At 28.8% G+C, this 19,777-nt stretch overlaps 2 protein-coding genes and 2 non-coding genes across 4 annotated transcripts; 3 read left to right on the plus strand and 1 right to left on the minus strand.

Moving 5' to 3' along the window:
• Positions 1 to 1,398: 1,398 nt before the first annotated feature.
• On the minus strand, positions 1,399 to 11,246 carry LOC111631957 (serine protease ami-like). The gene is made up of 6 exons (XM_023376307.1): positions 11,159 to 11,246; positions 2,888 to 2,946; positions 2,693 to 2,781; positions 2,366 to 2,622; positions 2,119 to 2,261; positions 1,399 to 2,047 (listed from the first exon to the last, which is right to left on the minus strand). Exons 1-6 carry the CDS (start codon positions 11,244 to 11,246, stop codon positions 1,871 to 1,873), a joined length of 813 nt encoding a protein of 270 aa, XP_023232075.1. The 3' UTR covers positions 1,399 to 1,870.
• A 3,301-nt stretch (positions 11,247 to 14,547) lies between these two features.
• On the plus strand, positions 14,548 to 14,618 carry Trnag-gcc. The gene has a single exon. It is a non-coding gene; the product is annotated as a tRNA-Gly (tRNA).
• Positions 14,619 to 15,901: 1,283 nt separating this feature from the next.
• Positions 15,902 to 17,227, plus strand: LOC111631958. Its single transcript, XM_023376308.1, has 6 exons — positions 15,902 to 15,962; positions 16,583 to 16,656; positions 16,730 to 16,810; positions 16,939 to 17,007; positions 17,074 to 17,131; positions 17,214 to 17,227. Exons 1-6 carry the CDS (start codon positions 15,902 to 15,904, stop codon positions 17,225 to 17,227), a joined length of 357 nt encoding a protein of 118 aa, XP_023232076.1.
• Positions 17,228 to 18,498: 1,271 nt separating this feature from the next.
• On the plus strand, positions 18,499 to 18,569 carry Trnag-gcc. Its single transcript has one exon. It is a non-coding gene; the product is annotated as a tRNA-Gly (tRNA).
• Positions 18,570 to 19,777: the final 1,208 nt, after the last annotated feature.

Here is a 19,777-nt window from a genome sequence, read left to right on the forward strand (position 1 = left end):
CAAACCTGAATAATAGTGACTTGAATGGTGACCCGAATAGACAATTCTATTTACAAATTTAATTAAATTTGTAAATAGAATTGTCTTAATTGTAAAAATTTTTTATATTTAATAAAACTTAATACGAAATTTATTACATTTATTAACTGTTTGAAGATTCAAAATTGATGAAAACAAAATATTAAAATATTACACATTTTTGGATTCATTTATAACTGTAAGAAACAAATTAAAAGTTTTTCTTGCCTCCGGACCGAAATTGTCTTGCACGGAAAGAGGTGCAGTGAATTCGAAAATGACCGTAAAAATGCTCTATCGAGCAAGGTTTAGATGTTACAAATATATTTCAGTATGTAGGGAAAAATATAGGCCTATAATAAACATACAGTGCAGTACAACGGACTTTTTGTTATTTTCACTGTTGCTTTCTTTTTTGAGGGTGCAGCGATAATCCTTGAGCTTGGCTGGTCCCTGCTAACGAAATTTCATTTCAGAAATAATTTTACAAAATTACGTTCCAATATATTTTAATTGGAAATGGTGTTTCTCTTCTCTCAGTGTAACAGGTCCTAGTTAACCGGAACGTCCAAAGTGGACACAAATTATATAAGTAATTAAGAACGAGAAGCACGTTATCAACATATAAAATTTAATGTTTTGAATTAAATTTAAAAGTTAAACAAGGCTAAAAATCTAGGATGTCAACAAGGGAGTATTTATCTCTTGATAATATTTCCTATCGAAATGACACATCATCCGTTGAGTTAGACTCACCTTAGAATTTCTACCAGAAAAATCAGGGATTAGATAATAATCTCACTTTTTATTCGATTTTACAAAATTTGGGTATGTCCAGAGCGTGGGAATTCCCAAGAAACGTTATTTGAGATAATTATCCATGCGCGAGTCGGTTATAAATTATCTCCTCAAAAGTATTAATACTAATGCGCGTCGGAAGAAAAGCGGTTTATATTATAATTCATTGATTCACTTCTTCCTCCGTTTGCTTACTCCCGAGTTCCTCACACGCGATTTTGAAAAAAGAATTTTTAAAGTCTAAGGGTTTGTAAAACAGCCCAGATTTAAACCCTTTTGAAAATTTATGGGCAAAGTTGAAAATGCTGGATGAGGGCATTACTAATAAAGATGAGCTCAAAGAAGTTATTAAAATTAGCTGGAATAAAATAACTTCAAAAACCTTCAATAAATTAAATAGTGCCAAGATAAATAAAAGCTATAATAAGACCAACAAAATATTAAACTTGTATTATTTTGCATATGATTCTTTTATTATTATTGTGGTTCAAATACTTTCTTCCAATACTGCTTTATGTAAAAATTTTTTTTGGAAATAATGGTTTAGATTATCATTTGAAATTAAATTAATTAACGCTTGATAACCCAATGAACAAAAATGTTTATTTTTGTTTTAAACATTACATTTTTATATTCTTGTTTAAATTAAAATATTTTATTTTCTTAAACTATGTTCGAATACATTTTTCCATAAGTTGTAGAATTCCAAAGCAACATTCAATATTTTTATAATTTTTTCCTCAAAACATTGAAAAATAAAAATTTTTAAACTTTATCCAAACTTTTGAAACTAATCCTTCTCATTCAAAGAATAACAATAGTACCGAAATGTTCTTCACACGTACTTCACAGTTCTTGCCTTAGAGTTCTACAAAAATCTGCCAGAGGGAACCAAAGAGAATATAATTTTGAAGATCACCGTATTGAATCATTAAAATAAGTATTTCATTAAATCAAAGAATATCAATTAAATCACAATAATTTCATTTCACTTACCAACGCTTTCACGTTTAATTTCTTGCTGTCAGTTGTCATAATTTTTCGAATATAGAAATCAAAGTAAAAAACTTAAATTTCCTTCACTATTTTCTATTATCCAATCATAATAAACTTTAATCGATGTAAAAATTTCGAATCGAGTCGAATTATCAAAAGTGTGACTACTGATACCTAATAATGTCTTCCTGTGATAATCGGTTAGTTCTCCCATTAATGGTGCGCCTAAGTCTCCCTAAAAATATATTTTATGTTAATAAAAATAATATATTAATTAAAAAAGCATTTCAACAAACAGATTTATACCGATCCTAATGCAGTGGATTTACGCCAGCGAAAAAGGCATAGTTCTTTATCAGAAATAACGTAATTCTTTACTAGACAATAACTGTTTAAACGTATTAAATGAAGATAAATTTCTTGTAGTATAGAAGAAGTGCACGGTCGGTCTGAAAGAAGAAAATAAAAATACTCTTTAATTTCTTAATAAAGTCTTATTTATTATATATTGAAAAGCAGTAAGAGAAAAACAAGAATATTCCAGTAAACTTACTGAATTGAGAGCATCCCCATCCTGCAGAATATACTCCTCTCCATGTTTCTGTTAAATTTAAAGTTTTATGCGGAAGAGCAGCAGGCATAATAGTACTCGATATAGTTATTGGTTTTTTAAGAAATAGTAAAGCTATATTGTCTTCTTCTGACGAACATTTATACGATTTGTGAATGACATAGTTTTTGAAAAAAATCTTAGTTCCTTTATACCTATCGACGTTTCCTATTCTCCCATGAAATGACAAAACGTTTTTACTGTAAAAAATATAAATATTATAATAAAAATATATAAACATTTGGAGATGATATAGCTAAAATTACTTACTCAATCAAACAGCTAGCAGGTCCAATGGCCGATTTTAATGAAATTAAGGAAAACATGCATTCGTATACGCCATTATAATAAACTGCTATCTAAGATAGTGATTAAAATATTTTACAGTTTAGCAGGAATAAAGTATGTGAAATGTATATTACTCGATAATAAACTTTTATTGTTTAAATTTTAAATGATACGTACCAGAAAAGGCCATCTCGAATTCTGTACTGGGTAACCACCAATAACTCTACGCACTCTCTCTAAAAGTGTTTCAAATCAATGCTATCAGTAATTCCTATGTTAAAACTTACATAGAAATTACTGATAAAATAAAAAAAAAATATTAATCTGTATGTGAGATTTAAGAATTTTTTTTAAAGGTTAGTTTTGTTGGGTTGAATTGATGGTATTAGGCAACGCAACACATGGGCGTCAAGGAAGAAATGCCGTCCAAAGTAGAAAATAAATTATGTTGGAAGAAGTTATATATTTTATAAAATTTTCAGAGATAAAAAGTACTTTTTTATCTACTTTATGTATTATAAATTGTAACGGTAATAAATTATATAATTTTCCGAATAAAATAAAATAAAGGAGATTTACCTGACGAGCATAAAACTGAAGTTGATATTAATACAATAAAGAAGAACCTAAGAAAATTATTATACATTATTATGCTAAAACTTTGTAATTTTCAGTAAATGTTATCATCTACACACCTTTAAATAATTTAATAAAGTATAAAGAATAACATACTTTACAAATAAATATAAAAATATTCCACATAAAATTTTAAATAATTGAAAAAATTACATCAAATTTGAATCTCACCTGATTATAATGCTCTTCATATCTACAGAAAGTTGTTAAATGATTAATAATTTTCCGAAATTTAGTTTTTATTAAACATCTTTTATTATCAATAAACAGAAAAAAATATTAAATTTATTTTAAAAGTTATTAGTCCATTCTAGGATAATAGTTGTAAACAAAAGTATATTATTACTAACAATTATTTTTTAATATAAATTTTATAAATAGATAATGACAAAAGTAAATATGTTTACTGAAATATATAACAGAAAAGATTTATTAAATTCTTCAAATTATAATCAATGATATTTTGATATAGATTGTTGAGATTGTTAACAAGAGAATATTATTTTACAACGTTAAATTTTTGATAAACATTTGGTCTAACATTAAGATTGAATACGGTTAATTTTTTCAGTTTATTTAATTCATCACAATATAATTTTTTTTTGTATTAATTTAATTATTAACATTTACATACCAGTCGACTCCCCTATAACACTGATGATTTTTCCGTTTTATATGAATTCCATGTTGTACGAGTCACTTAGATTTTACAAATACTTGAGCCGTTCACAGCCTGGCACACGTATTTGTAAAATCTAAGTGACTCGTACAACATGGAATTCATAAAAAACAGAAAAATCAACAGTGTTTTAGGGGGGTCGACTTTGTACTTTAAAATAAGTTTTACTAGATTTATATTAATGCTTAAAATAACAAATAATTTCTTAATATTTCTATTAATAATTTTTGCAGTATGTATTTATTAGTTCAAGACATAGAATTATCATATTTTCAAAGATAGGCCAAAGAAATAAAAACGAGTGACCCGTTTTTTAAGTGTAATAGACTTTAAATTCAAATTTTACGCATTTATTCTGAAACTTTTGGCTAGTCCCAGTGCTCTCTTATGACCCGAACAGGATCACATCAACCCACTTTTATCGAGCTAAAAATTTATTAAAATAGCCTATTTCTAAAGAAGGTCAAAGAATCTATTCTTCCATTTTTATAATTAGATCGACTCTATACGTTTAATTCAAGCATTTAGCGAAAACTTTTTAAGTCATAAACTTTATTTCTCAACATACTAAAATATACCTGTAACATGTAAACATTGCGTAATAGAACATTTTTATAGTCATGCAAGACAATTTCGGTCCGGAGGCAAGAAAAAGTTTTAATTTGTTTCCTACAGTTATAAATGAATCTAAAAATGTGCAATTTTTTAATATTTATTTTGATAAATATCGAATCTTCGGTGGAAGATAACCTCGGTGGAGAAAAGGCTAATTTTCTGCAGAAAAAGAAAACTGTTTTCTACTAAAGCTTCTTACTCTTAACTGATTTTCTCAAGATTCCTTTCGACTCCTGACCGTCGAGTTCTATGATTGCTTTCGTTAGGGGATATGACAACCGCCCGTTTCTTGTCGGATGTAGGCGACTTCGGCCTTCCGCTCTCCTCAACATCTTTCTGAAGCACCCGAATCACTGGAAGGGAAGTGGAAGAGGGAGAAGAGGAGGAGAACGAAGCGCTTTCCTCTTGCTTTCCATCTCCCGAAGTGTGCCAGTTTCTTAACTCTTTGAAATGAAAAGCAAGCGACTGTTGTAAAAACAGAACTTGCATTAATTCAAAAATATTCCTATTGTCTTAATTTCATCTAACTTGTAAGTAAGAAATATAAATTTTGTATGTAAAATTAATTTTAAAATGCATTAAAGATTTATGATAGAAGATCGTTTTAATTATAAAAAAAATTTATAGTCACAAATCAATATTATGATAAAATCTTTAATTATTAAATATAGTAATTTTAATCTTTCCAACGATTTTTAATGTTCGATATATAATTTAAAAAATCGGTTTATACAAATTATACAATTCCGTCAATTGCAATAACACAAAATATTTGTGAAAATAGAAAAGTTCTCATTAATTAAAAGTATAGAGTAGACCTATAGCGGTGTGAATTTCATACGAGATATAATGTGTATATAAACCATAGCAGGAAATAACAATTTAATATACTTATTAATTCCTATTTTGCTTTAACAATTCGATTGGATTTGGACTGAACAAAAATTAACAATAAAAAGAACGAAAATTATTTTTCAAAATAAGTGGAAAGACCCCCATTCTTCGTCTCTGTGACGAAACCGATCAATTGTTATCATCTAAATCAGGCCTGGCCAACCCGCGGCCCGCCACGTTAAATTGTATGGCCAGTTAAGCGATATTATATAGCCTATCTATTAAAACTTTTGTTTTAATAGATATAGATCCCGTCTCTCTGTGCCTGAAGAGACGGATTTTCGCAAATCATTCCTTGCATATACATTCATGTTAACAGTAATATGTATTCAAAAATGTAATATTCTCGTGTTTCCTGTCCGTATAAAGTTGAATAAAAATTTCGATTTTATGGAGATTCTTCGAACCAAAAACAAAAGTAGACTTCAATTCTAGTAACCCCCCTTTCAACTACCTCGTTGTAATTTACTTGAGTGACGCTCTATAATCTATTAATAAAATTGAACTTTTGTTAAATTAAGGTGTCCGAATTTTATAGATGAAAGCTTATACATGATAAGGACTAGGCAGAGAGTTACGCTCTGATTACGTATTAGACAAAAGAGAAGAGAAAGTAACTGCGAATACGATTTCTAACCGAAGTTGACCCTCGGCTTCTGATAGATTGGGTTGAAATACGAAGAATAGGTGATGACTCCGTGAATGTAAACTCATAAACGAATCTTAGGCGTTAACTGAACCGTTGGATCCCATTGCTTACCCTGTGTTCAGATTTGCCTCTCCAAATACATAAGTTGCCACTAAAAATAATTTTCAATACAATGCAAGAAATCTCCACGGACAATAGGTTGATCGTAAAACATGAAGTTTTGAATATGATTCAGACGGTAATAGAAAACTAATATAATTAGTTAATTGTTTGTTAGTTTTAATTATATCGATATGCTAGTCTTATACATACGAGCATAATCTTGCACCTGAATGTTTTCTGGTATAAATTTTATTCTGTTGTATTTACGACTTCCATCACGTTGATTTCGGAACGACATAAAAGTCGTTTAACACCCGTTTAATTTGGTATAACTGACGAATAAGCTGATATTTTATAGTGGGAGACGTAATTGTGTATAAAATATTAAAAACATCATGAAGCAAATGCGGGACAAAAGTCGGAATGAGACAATTAGAATGCTTAAACAGGTTGATTAATTAATCTGAAGACAATGTAAATACGTGTCTATGTTCTGTTAAGACTGATTGTAAAATAGGAAAAAACGTTCGTTATATGATTGTTGCACAAAGTAAATATTTACATGATGAATTCATGTAAATATTTACTTTGTGCAACAATACCGTTTATTTTTTCTATAGGAGAAACTTCAGATAAGTTATATAACTTATTTATTTATGAATTTTATTAGCATAAATCTGACTTTTAAGTATGAGATGCCGGTATATATATTTTTTTTATTTTAAATTTTCAAAATTTGTAATCTTATAAAACATATTAGCAGATTTTCTAGAATCCTATGGAACTAAGACTTGTAATTGTCTGCAAGAATTTATGTCTGATAAACACAAAGAAGACGTACTGTACTTTTATTGAATATATTAATAATTGCTATAGAACTGCAATCTGTTTTTTAATATATCTATTCTTAATTGAAAAAATAACAGCAAAGTCACTAGTTCTTGATTCGTTGATAAAAATTATCAAACTAATATAGCGATCATCAACCATTTTTGGCTGACACATACTAAAACTAATTGTTAAAATTCTACAACACATTATTCAAGCATAAAGAAATATAATACTAAATGCTTCAAAAATCTCTTTGAAACTTTATTTAATTTTGACACCTTGTAACAATTGTACAGGAATAATACGTTAGTATATTATACAGGCTTCATTGACTACAAATGAATTTCATTTGTTTTGTAGTTAACTATCGTTGTGCTTCTGTACGATTAGTTCTGCTAAATAATTTTATACTTCTTCTTAAAACCAATTATGTCATTTATTTTCTGTGTCTTGACAGGCCTACAGGAGAAAAAAGGTTTGGTTTATATCCATGCTCATTACAGATTCAGTCGGGCCTGTAAAAGTCTAGTAGCGATGAAAAAAGACTGACATAAGCTGATGTACTGTACAGAATTAAAACTTTCTATTTGCAGGCAGAGGACATGTTAGGAAGATGCCTCGAAATGCAACTTGCAAAAGAATTTTCAACTACAATACTATAATTTACTTGTTTTCGTTTATTTGTGAATGAGCTTGTATATTACTTTTTACAAAGATGATTTCTAAAGCATTATATATTATCATATTTCTCTCATTACTGAATAATTTACTTGAATAATTACGTAATATATCAATATACGGTTTCAATACTTTCAGTTTAATTGCCGTTGATCATATCAACGGCAATTAAACTGAAATTTTACCTTAGAGATAAAAATTCACTTTCTTTAGTTTATTCTCGTTTTACGCAGTCTTAAAGACCACGAAACATTCGAATTTCAAAATAAGATTGCCACATCTTAGTACCACCAGTGGCCAAGCGGTTTCGTCCCCGAACACTGGGAGTTCGGTTCTAAGTACGTGCCTCGCCGAGGACAGGATGGCCACGTGAAGTTTTCACTTGGCCAGCCTGTCCTTGGCATTAATTATAAAAAGAAAATATTCAAAAATTACACATGTTTAGATTCAGTTTTAACTGTAAGAAACAAATTAAAGCTTATTATTGCATCCGGACCGAAATTGTCTTGTATGGAAACGGGTGCACTGAATTCGAAAATGGCCATGAAAATGCTTTATCACGCAATGTTACAGGTATCTTTCAGTATGTAGGGAAATATATACAATAAACATGTGGTATTGTATATTGTATAAACATGTGGTATTGTAGATTTTTTATTTGCTTATTAAACTTCATATATAGAACTTTTACATATATAATAACAGAAAGTGTCGTACCACGGACTTTCTGTTATTTTCACTGTTGCTTTCTCTTTTGAGTGTGCAGCGATAATTTTTGAGCATAGCTGGTTTCTGCTAACGAAATTTAATTTCAGAAATGGCCTGATGTTTCCCTGTTCGTCGATCGCATCATTCAAGTTGTGTGGAAATATGCCGAGATAAGATGTGACGTCTGGTAACACCATTAGCTATGACACTAGAAATTCGTGATTATTTTTCAGAAATCCAGTCATCACAACTTTGAATGAATGCCAAGCAACTAATCTAACAGGTATTAGCTTTGACTGAAAGATTTTTGTTTTTAAGGAGGGTTTTTTTTTATTTTAGGTCACTGAAGATTGTTTTCTTGCTGTTGTCAGTTTCGGGAAAACTCCTTGAAAATAAATAAATTCACTTTCATCGTTTCCCAAGGTTTTTACGAAGTCTTTCGTTAATTTAAGTTTAATGTCAAAGGGGAGGGGAAGAGAAATGGTTCCTTACGGCACACATTTTACATTTCTTTCTCTAGGTATGTATTTTCCTCTCTTTTTCAAATCTCTATTATCACATTGTTTGTTTGTCTGTTTCCAGACTGTTTCACAGACGGAAAAAGCTGCAAGTTTAGTAAACACCTCTTGAATAATTTACAATATTTGCTTAATTTGATTAATTTACTTTAAATAATTACAAGAATAATCTCTCAAGTAATGCGATAACCTTAAAATCGGCACAGATTATTTATCAATGACTGCTCTATTTTTTAAACAATATATCATTTCTTTCTCGTTACGAGATTTTGCAAACAACAAAATTTACCTTATTTTTATATGTCCGTGCAATTTACATTTTATTCTAAAAAACTACAAATATAAAAAATTGTTGCACGATTAAATTATGGTGGTCCTAGGCAGTTGCTTTTTCTTGTCCGTAGGATAATACGCCACTTTGAAAGAACATCGTAAATACAGATATTTGGGGTGCAATTCGAAAAAATTGTAGATCTATAAATTTCCGTTATTGTCTGTTTGTTTGTGTGTCCGTCTCTCTTTCCTTAAATTCGAGAACGGAATTAAATGAAAAACGAGACCAGATATGGAAACCTGATGGGCAGGAGGTGGAACCTACAACAATAAACTATAGCCTATGTGAACGTTCTAAAAAGTCTAGTTGTTTAAATTCAAAATAAACGAAAAATATCACAAATTTACGATATAACCAGCAGCAATTTCAATGTAAATGATGTAAATAAGCGCATTCTATATACAATGCCATTTGTGACCGCCCAGAAAACTAGTCTGGTGACCGCGATAACTTGAAATTGCCTGTAGTCATTTTGTCCGAATCAATATAATTATTTATTATTACTTATTTTATGCTATCGTGAAAAAAATTCAGAAGTCAATTAAAAATTACCGAAAAGTTTTAATATTTTACTGTATTACAAATGTTTATTTGTAAAACAGAGAAATTCTAATGGCGGTCCACCTATTAACAGTTATTATTTTTTTAGAACTTTTTTTAAACAAAAACGCATACAAAATCACCTCTAAAAATAATAAACTACGCCAGCTTTTACGTCTTTGTTCGTGATTGTTCATAGGTTTGACCGTATTAAGATATTTATTTAAACAGTTGGCATTTTGTAAATATAATTACTCGTTTTTAACGTGTAAATTTTTTATTTGCTTATTAAACTTCATATATAGAATATTTTACATATATAAATAAAAATTTTCATAATAATTAAAGATTTGAATATAAAAATTTTCGATTTAGAATTATTCTAAAGGAATACAAACAGTTTTCACACAAATGACTCATCCTTAGAGAATAATGCAGTTTTATCCTGTGTTTTTCATTGAAATTATTTAACTAAACGGAAATTCATGTCGAAAATGTCAGCTATAGAAAATACACAATACTTTGTTATTACTTTTAATGATATCCTTTTAAAATAATCCGAAGGTCAGTGTCTGATACAATAAAGTAGTGACAAATTACACAAAATTCAAAATATAAAAGAATGCCGTAATAATCTAAGTGAAACTTATTTTTCAATAGAAATTACGAAAGCCATTCTTCACTCTTTTACTAAAATAAAGTTTATTGTTGAATCTGAAAAGCCATTTTATCACAGGATATAATCAGTTCTTAGTCATCGAGATACACAAGAATCGCTGGATTGTATTTTGTTCGTTTCAATGAATCTTAAATCTTTTATTTTTAAAATCGTTTGGTTTGTGAAAATCCAACACAGGAAGTTCAATTGAATACTTTCAATCGGTTAAACAGGGGCCTGTATATGATATAATCAGTATTAGTCACTTGAATTTGTTTCCAATAAGGTAAATGTAGCCAGCTATTGTAAACAGTAACTAGAAGTAACTATAACCAACTCTTGTAATTGAGGTCAGGTAAGAATTTTCATAATATTTTATAATTTCATAAACGTTTGCAACAAAATCATATACTTTTTTATTTAGTTTTATTCTATTTGATTCCATAACAATGAAGTCTATGGATGGTACTTTTATAAATGTTTTATTGGTGTTGGATACGTTAGTTTTTAATGCTGTTTGTCTACCAAATATCCAGAAAATCGAATCGGAATGGTNATATCTTGAAAAGCAATAAGAGAAAAACAAGAATATTCCAGTAAACTTACTGAATTGAGAGCATCCCCATCCTGCAGAATATACTCCTCTCCATGTTTCTGTTAAATTTAAAGTTTTATGCGGAAGAGCAGCAGGCATAATAGTACTCGATATAGTTATTGGTTTTTTAAGAAATAGTAAAGCTATATTGTCTTCTTCTGACGAACATTTATACGATTTGTGAATGACATAGTTTTTGAAAAAAATCTTAGTTCCTTTATACCTATGAGTCGAAAGGAATCTTGAAGAAATCCGTCAAGAGTAAGAAGCCTTGGTGGAATAGGGTTTTCTTTTTCTGCAGGAAGTAAACTTTTCTTGTGCCGAGGTTACCTTCTTTCGAAGTCGACTTTGCCAAGCGCAAATGACCTTTCACCCGACTAGGACTTAATGAAGTAGACTCGGCTTTTCATCCGGCTTGGTTTCTTTTCTTTCCANTAAAAGTTTTAATATTTTACTGTATTACAAATGTTTATTTGTAAAACAGAGAAATTCTAATGGCGGTCCACCTATTAACAGTTATTATTTTTTTAGAACTTTTTTTAAACAAAAACGCATACAAAATCACCTCTAAAAATAATAAACTACGCCAGCTTTTACGTCTTTGTTCGTGATTGTTCATAGGTTTGACTGTATTAAGATATTTATTTAAACAGTTGGCATTTTGTAAATATAATTACTCGTTTTTAACGTGTAAATTTTTTATTTGCTTATTAAACTTCATATATAGAATATTTTACATATATAAATAAAAATTTTCATAATAATTAAAGATTTGAATATAAAAATTTTCGATTTAGAATTATTCTAAAGGAATACAAACAGTTTTCACACAAATGACTCATCCTTAGAGAATAATGCAGTTTTATCCTGTGTTTTTCATTGAAATTATTTAACTAAACGGAAATTCATGTCGAAAATGTCAGCTATAGAAAATACACAATACTTTGTTATTACTTTTAATGATATCCTTTTAAAATAATCCGAAGGTCAGTGTCTGATACAATAAAGTAGTGACAAATTACACAAAATTCAAAATATAAAAGAATGCCGTAATAATCTAAGTGAAACTTATTTTTCAATAGAAATTACGAAAGCCATTCTTCACTCTTTTACTAAAATAAAGTTTATTGTTGAATCTGAAAAGCCATTTTATCACAGGATATAATCAGTTCTTAGTCATCGAGATACACAAGAATCGCTGGATTGTATTTTGTTCGTTTCAATGAATCTTAAATCTTTTATTTTTAAAATCGTTTGGTTTGTGAAAATCCAACACAGGAAGTTCAATTGAATACTTTCAATCGGTTAAACAGGGGCCTGTATATGATATAATCAGTATTAGTCACTTGAATTTGTTTCCAATAAGGTAAATGTAGCCAGCTATTGTAAACAGTAACTAGAAGTAACTATAACCAACTCTTGTAATTGAGGTCAGGTAAGAATTTTCATAATATTTTATAATTTCATAAACGTTTGCAACAAAATCATATACTTTTTTATTTAGTTTTATTCTATTTGATTCCATAACAATGAAGTCTATGGATGGTACTTTTATAAATGTTTTATTGGTGTTGGATACGTTAGTTTTTAATGCTGTTTGTCTACCAAATATCCAGAAAATCGAATCGGAATGGTTGGAAGAATATTGTAGTTAGTATATTTTATTATAAATATTATTTCTACAGCTTAGTTTATTATATAATATTGTTAGGATTATTTATAAAAATTATAATACATTATAATATGTTAATAATTTTTTAAATTCTTACACTGGATAGCATTGTTAATAGTAGACTTCATCGAAACGTTGCTATTTAGAGAGCTAAGATCGATATTTCAGCATAAGTATATATTTAATATCGCTATCTGATGTTAATAATATCGATGACACCCCAAGAAAATCTGTTCGAGTCGAGTCAGATCCTCAAAAATTTTATAGAAGATAGACCTAGTGATTTAGCTGTGGATTAATTTTGGTAGAGCAAACAACTAAGCTTATAAAAACTCATTGCTAATGTAATTTATTTTATTGATACAGACATCAAAACAACAACAAAAAACTTCCAGTGGGCCTCTGCCATCTGCAAAATAACAAAAATTTTCTATCATTATTACATTTAAATATTTTTTATTAAAATTATTCATAATTCTTTATTCCTCTTAGTTAACAACATTAATTGTATTTTAATTATTGAATATTTATGAAAATTAACTTTTTTATAATAAAAATAATTAAATAATGTAAAAAGTAATTCTAAGAATTTATTTGCTAGTAGTCAGATCGATAAAAGAATTATTTATTATTTTTTTAATAATTAATTTAAATTATTATTGTTGTATAAAGTTTTCTTGTAATTGTAATAAAAAATTATATAAATATAATTTAATTTTTTAAATTACTTCAATTGGATGTTCAACTATATTTGCATAACGAATACAGTTAAACCTCCAATGTGAATAGAAGCTTTATTTTTACGCTTTTAATGTTATTTTTATGGTTGTTTTTTTTCGACTAATTTGGACGTCTGTAGCTACAATCAATCTTTCATTCCGAATGTATATACTTAATAGAAGATAAAAGTACGTTGCATTAACGAAAATTAATTTAGAAATGAAAAAGAAGGTCGGTGTGACTAAATAATAGATTAGATCCAAATTATTTGTTCAGCTTTGATAGAAACATCAAAATACTGGACTATCTAAGGTTTAGAAAGTGAACGATAATGATTAATTATTGAATTTAATAAAAAATAGAGATGTATATACAATAACAAGACAGTAACGACTATTTCCTGATAAAGTAAGCTGCAAGCTATTTATATAGGTTACATTTATGTAGGCTGTAAGCTATTTATGAAAAACTTTATCAAAACAAAAGTATGAAGTCGATAAAAATTATTTTAAAGTTTGAAGACACAAAAATGGATGCTTGAAAATGATAAAATCAAATAAGTAAAGCATGTTTTTATCGATAATCCCGAAGTATGGTTCATTGATATGCCGATACAAGGTAATAAATATATAAACAACATAGTTTGATTTTTTAAAAACTTGTCTTTAATAGTTTTATTGTTAAAGAAAATAACGTAACAACTCATCTTAGTTTTTTAACTGAGCATATTCAGTCTAAACTTCAATTAATATTAACAGAACAATTGAATTCTGTCGATGTCAAACTGAAATTACTACAAAACTGTTTAATCGCTATATATCAATTAACAATATGAAGTATAAAAATTAATATAATAATTTATTAGATAGATTGATTTAATTGATGTTGTTGCGACCGGTTGTCGTTTTCTCTGCAAGGCACAAAACTTGCTGAAAATATAGGTCGATGACACTAAATGTTATACTGTAAGTAGGTATTAAAGTGTTACTAAAAACCGTTTACTTATAAGCATCGGTGGTTCAGTGGTAGAATGCTCGCCTGCCACGCGGGCGGCCCGGGTTCGATTCCCGGCCGATGCAATTTTATTTTACTCAAACTTACGTTTATTACTTTTATATCATCATCTTTAATGACGTTTACTTAAGATAACTACATTTATATGTAGGTAATTAAATCAATTTCTTCGTCATAGTTACTACTACTTTTCAGAGGATCCATAAAAGATATAAAACAAAAAACTTTAATAATGTCTTTAATACTTTTGTTAAAAATTGTCAAGAATTCAGAGCATTGGAAAATAATACTTTAAAAGACAGCTTCATCTACAGATATGTATAATGTATATATAATATATGATAATAACTATATAATATATATTCATATAAACATATGAATACATATTATATAGTTATTATCAGTTTTTATAGACAATATGAATATATATTGGCTACAAATAATAATAATGAACTTTTACATCTGGGATTCTGAGAGTTTGGTATGGTCATTATATCCATTGTTATTTACTTTTGTTCTCTGATCAATGACATAAATATACAGCATAGTGAAAACATTTTAGTTTTATGTTTTTGAATATATAGAGATTTTATTATACTGTATCGAGCACAACTTGAGAAAAATAATGCAAATCACTGTATTCACCACAGTGAAAAGCATTTAGTAATTCTTCGTCTTCGGAGAAACACGGTTTATTTTTTTAAAGAATTTATTCAGTGACACTGAAAGCGTAGATGTAGTTGTTTTTTTGAGAAACATTGTAATGAGAAAGCTGCTGTTTTATTTGATTTAATTCTCCGAACATAGTTGTGCATGATATTAAAATATTAATTTTTTCATATAGTTTATTGCCGTATTATAATCTATATTCGTTTCCTCTTATAACGTTTTCTCAAAATTATAACAGTTTATAATTTTTATATCCTTATTACTCTTTTTCGCAATAAATTTCACAATATTAATAGTAAGCGTGCTTATTAAAAGTCAAGATTAGCCCTGCAGCACCGTGCATTCAAGAGTTAACCTAATTATTGACGAAAACAAGAATCTGCGTATATTAATTCTTCATAAAATAAGACTCCACCTTAAGTAATATGTAAAATAACTGATATTTATTAAGAATATAATCAAAATGTTACTAACCTTTTATTTTTTCTATTTACTAATCAATTAATAACACTCCTCGGCGTTATCCAGTTCTAGCCTGAGTTAAATACTTCACCCAAGCCCGATAAGAAAAAGTCCGAAAGTACGAAGCCCTCGCCGCCCACTACCGAAACTTAGGCTACGAGACCTTTATCGACGCTTTTGTCGTAGGAGCCCTGGGCGGCTATGACGCCGCAAACGAATGCGTCATACAACGTCTTGGGATATCCAGGAAATACGCCAAGATGATGCGACACCTAATGGCAAGCGATTGCATCAGCCACAGTAGAGAAATCTACATGCGGCACCTTGGCAATCGCCCCCGCAAGTAATTGGACTCTCTTCCACCCGTGTTATGTACCGCGCTTTGTCAGGCCTGAGCCCATGTAACCGCGTCTCTATATTGGCTGGCTAGTGCCCATGGAACGCGTCTAGGGGTTCGTACCCCAACCTTTTTGTATATATACCTTTACCAACTCATATGTATCTCTCTGGCTGGCTATGTGCCCATGGTAACTCATTTACTTATACATATTCCATCTGTATATATTTTATATTTATCAATAAATGGCTTTTAGCTCTGCCGGATTAACTTTTAGGCTCAAACTTTGCTAATTGATATAATATATATTACGTAATTTGAACTAAAGATAGATTACTAAGCTTATATTTTGTCCAAATTATATATTATATTAGCCTACTTCATACATTATCTATCTATCTACTCAAAAAATGCCAAGTTTCTTTTACATATTATATTGTTAAATAAAAATAAATATTTTATTTCTAAATTAATTACTTTAGTATATTTATAATATATATTATTAAATTTATCAGTCACAAATAATAAATAAGGTAAATGACATTTAATGTATATTTTAAGTATCGTCGGAAGAACGGAAGAAAGCTTTCACTAATTGTATCGAAAGTTATTTTACAGAAGATTTAAGATCGGCCGTAAGAATATAATTCTAAATTTATTATCTTTGTTAATATGAAAGACATTTAACGTTTGTTTTTACCTTTCCAGAGTTCAGATTTTTCTAAATGCCTGAATTGCTCCTCCCTAACTGATGTTCTTAATAAATTATGCTCCGTCACTTACGAAAACGTAATTTTCGACATTTTTTTATTGTAAAAAATGAAATATAGTTATTTAAATATGAGAGAATTGATCTATATTTTATAATTATAAAATAGAATTCGTAAATATTATATAGAACTAATTTATATTTTCAGTATATGGAATTCTTTCCGGTTTTCCTAAAATGCTTGGAAGAAATACAAACTAATGAAGAATATATTAATGTAAATATAAATACAATTTTATTCTTGTTATTCGAGATTAAATTCATTAAAACTATTATTTTGTAGCTTCAGGAATTTCCCAAAGGAAAAACAGAAGAATGTTTACAAAATCCAAAAGCAATAAGTAATATTTTAAATTATATTAATCTTTAACATATGTTAATAAATATTCGATAAACTAATTGAAATATCTTTTATTATTTCAGATTATAAAAAGTAGGAATATCTTCAAATTAATTAATCAAGTGTTATTATTCTTTAATAGCTAAAGTATTTTAAACACATACACACACTTGTTTCTTCATTCATAAAAGTGTAAAGAATACTAAGTTATAAAATATTATTGCTTTTTTAAACTAGTAAATATGAAAATAGAAACACATTTGGATTTTTTTTAACTTGTTAAAAAGAACTAAATAACGATTTGTAAAATATATTGGTAAATACATTTTGCGATACAAATAACGATAATAATAATAAAAATAAAAATAACGATACAAATAAACCAGAGTAGAAAACAATAGAGAAATAGCTTAAATATTAATCGTTTTAAACTGATTATATTTTATACAGTAAAACCTGTCTAAACGGAAACCAAATAAAATGAAAACTTGCCTAAAAGGAAAAACCTCGGTACAATGCGATTCCTGTTTACACAATTTTTACTGTATGCATATATTTAAAAGATCCAGAAGGACCCAAAGAGAGCGTTAGATCCCTTTGGGTTCTTCTGGGTCTTCTGAACTTTTGACTTATTTTTGAGTTATCAAAAATTAAAGATATTAATATAATAATTACCTTTCATATATCGAGACGATTGTATTAAGGACGTCCGATAAACTAGAGCAGGGGTGAGAACCTTTTTGAACCCCCGCCATTTAAAGGAGAATACTTAGCTTAAAAATGTTTATGCGTGCCAACGTTTTAGATTTCGAATAACGATATTTAAAGAAATTAAACGAATATGCTTTACTTTGAATAAATGTAAAAAAGCTGTTTGAAAAAAGGAAGATCGGGTGATAAACCGAAAGGATGATTGAAAAAAAAAACACTACCTGAACTACTATAAATGTTTTTAAAATTAACGTTTTAAAGTTCGAACAAATAAATTTTATTATTTTTTTGTGTCAAGAGAGCTTAAACCCTGTAGTTCTATATTTATTTATTTTTCTACCTCAAGAAAAATTCTCTTCTTATTCTCTATTCGCATACATATGCGCATACTCTATTTGTGCCATTTCACAAATTCAGAGATAATTAAAATATGGATAGACTTCAATATCGCATAAATCATAAATCTCGTAAATTTTATGAATCAGCAGAATAATACAATTTAATTAGAGTTTAAAACTGAATTAAGATATGTTTACGACTTTTCCTCCTGTCTGCTTCCTATCAGGTTGAGCTAAAGCTACTTCCTTCAACTTATTAGAAACCAGTTTTCTAGGTCGATGACATTATAAACTATTAATAAGATTATAGCATTTATAAGCATCGGTGGTTCAGTGGTAGAATGCTCGCCTGCCACGCGGGCGGCCCGGGTTCGATTTCCGGCCGATGCATTTAATTTTGCTTAAGATATTTTTTGTTAATTTTACAGTATCTTTAATACTGAGTAATTATTATATATATTTTAATTATCAGTAAGTAATTGTGTAATTAGGTGTATTGTTATACTTAATGCAATATAACTTTGTGTAAATGTTGTAAGAAATCGTCTGTAATAATTATAACAAAACATTTGTACCGTGATATTACATTAATGACTCCAGTGATGATTAGAATGCTCTTTCTCAATGAAGACAAGATGATGGTGGATTACCCTTGCAGGTCATCGTCTGAAAGAACCGGACCACATTCATTTTATCTCAATAAGTCATTATTTCTTAATATTGCAAAGCACAGCTTAGTCTAAAAGAAACAGAGGTTCGTAAAATTCGTTAGACAGGAAATTGTTCTTCATGATTATATTTCTTAAATAGAAAAAGAAAAAAGATAATATAAGTAGCAAATAAATAAATAACTAAATTAAATTTGCAGAATTAACCATGATAAAAATTGATGAAAAAATACAAAATATAAAAGGTATTATTAGAATGGTAAAAACATACGTAGACGATTATTTAATAATATTTAACAATAAAATAACAANGTTTTCTTGTGCATTCTTGACAATGTTAGGGCCCCCTCAATCGCGGGGCCCCGGTGCACAGCATCCGCCGCACCCCCCCGATGGCCGGCCCTGATCACACAGATTAATATGTACCCCTAAGTCTCTGGAACGGAATACATGCACTAGTGAACCTATAACTACGCGATTTATATTTTAAAAATAATTAAGTTATTTTAGCATTCAAAACTTGTGAATTTTGAAAAAAAGAAATTTGCTGATTAAATACAGACAACCGTTTAACTGATGTAAAACGGGTTTTCCCCTTGCTATGGATGTCTGCCTAGTTCAGTTCAGCCACATTCCGCTACAGTTCGCCTTTATTATCAGTTCGAAATGGCGTGGTTCCATAATACCCGCAGTGTTCCATAATACCACCTTCTCCTCTATAATATTTATATTTTGTAGTACTGAAGAGGGTTCTTTAATAGGACCGAAATGCATATACAGTGATTAAATAAAGAGAAGTAATTAGCTATCTGCTGTGTGATGGTCTACCGCTAAACCGAAAATTTATATATTTTTCGTGCGGATTTACAGAGACTTTATAATATTTATATATAAACAGCAGTCATAAGAAATTTAATTAATATGATATTA

Source organism: Centruroides sculpturatus, unplaced genomic scaffold (genome assembly GCF_000671375.1).
Source record: "Centruroides sculpturatus isolate CEXI.00-Female unplaced genomic scaffold, Cexi_2.0 scaffold783, whole genome shotgun sequence".
NCBI classification, from domain to species: Eukaryota; Metazoa; Arthropoda; class Arachnida; order Scorpiones; family Buthidae; genus Centruroides; species Centruroides sculpturatus.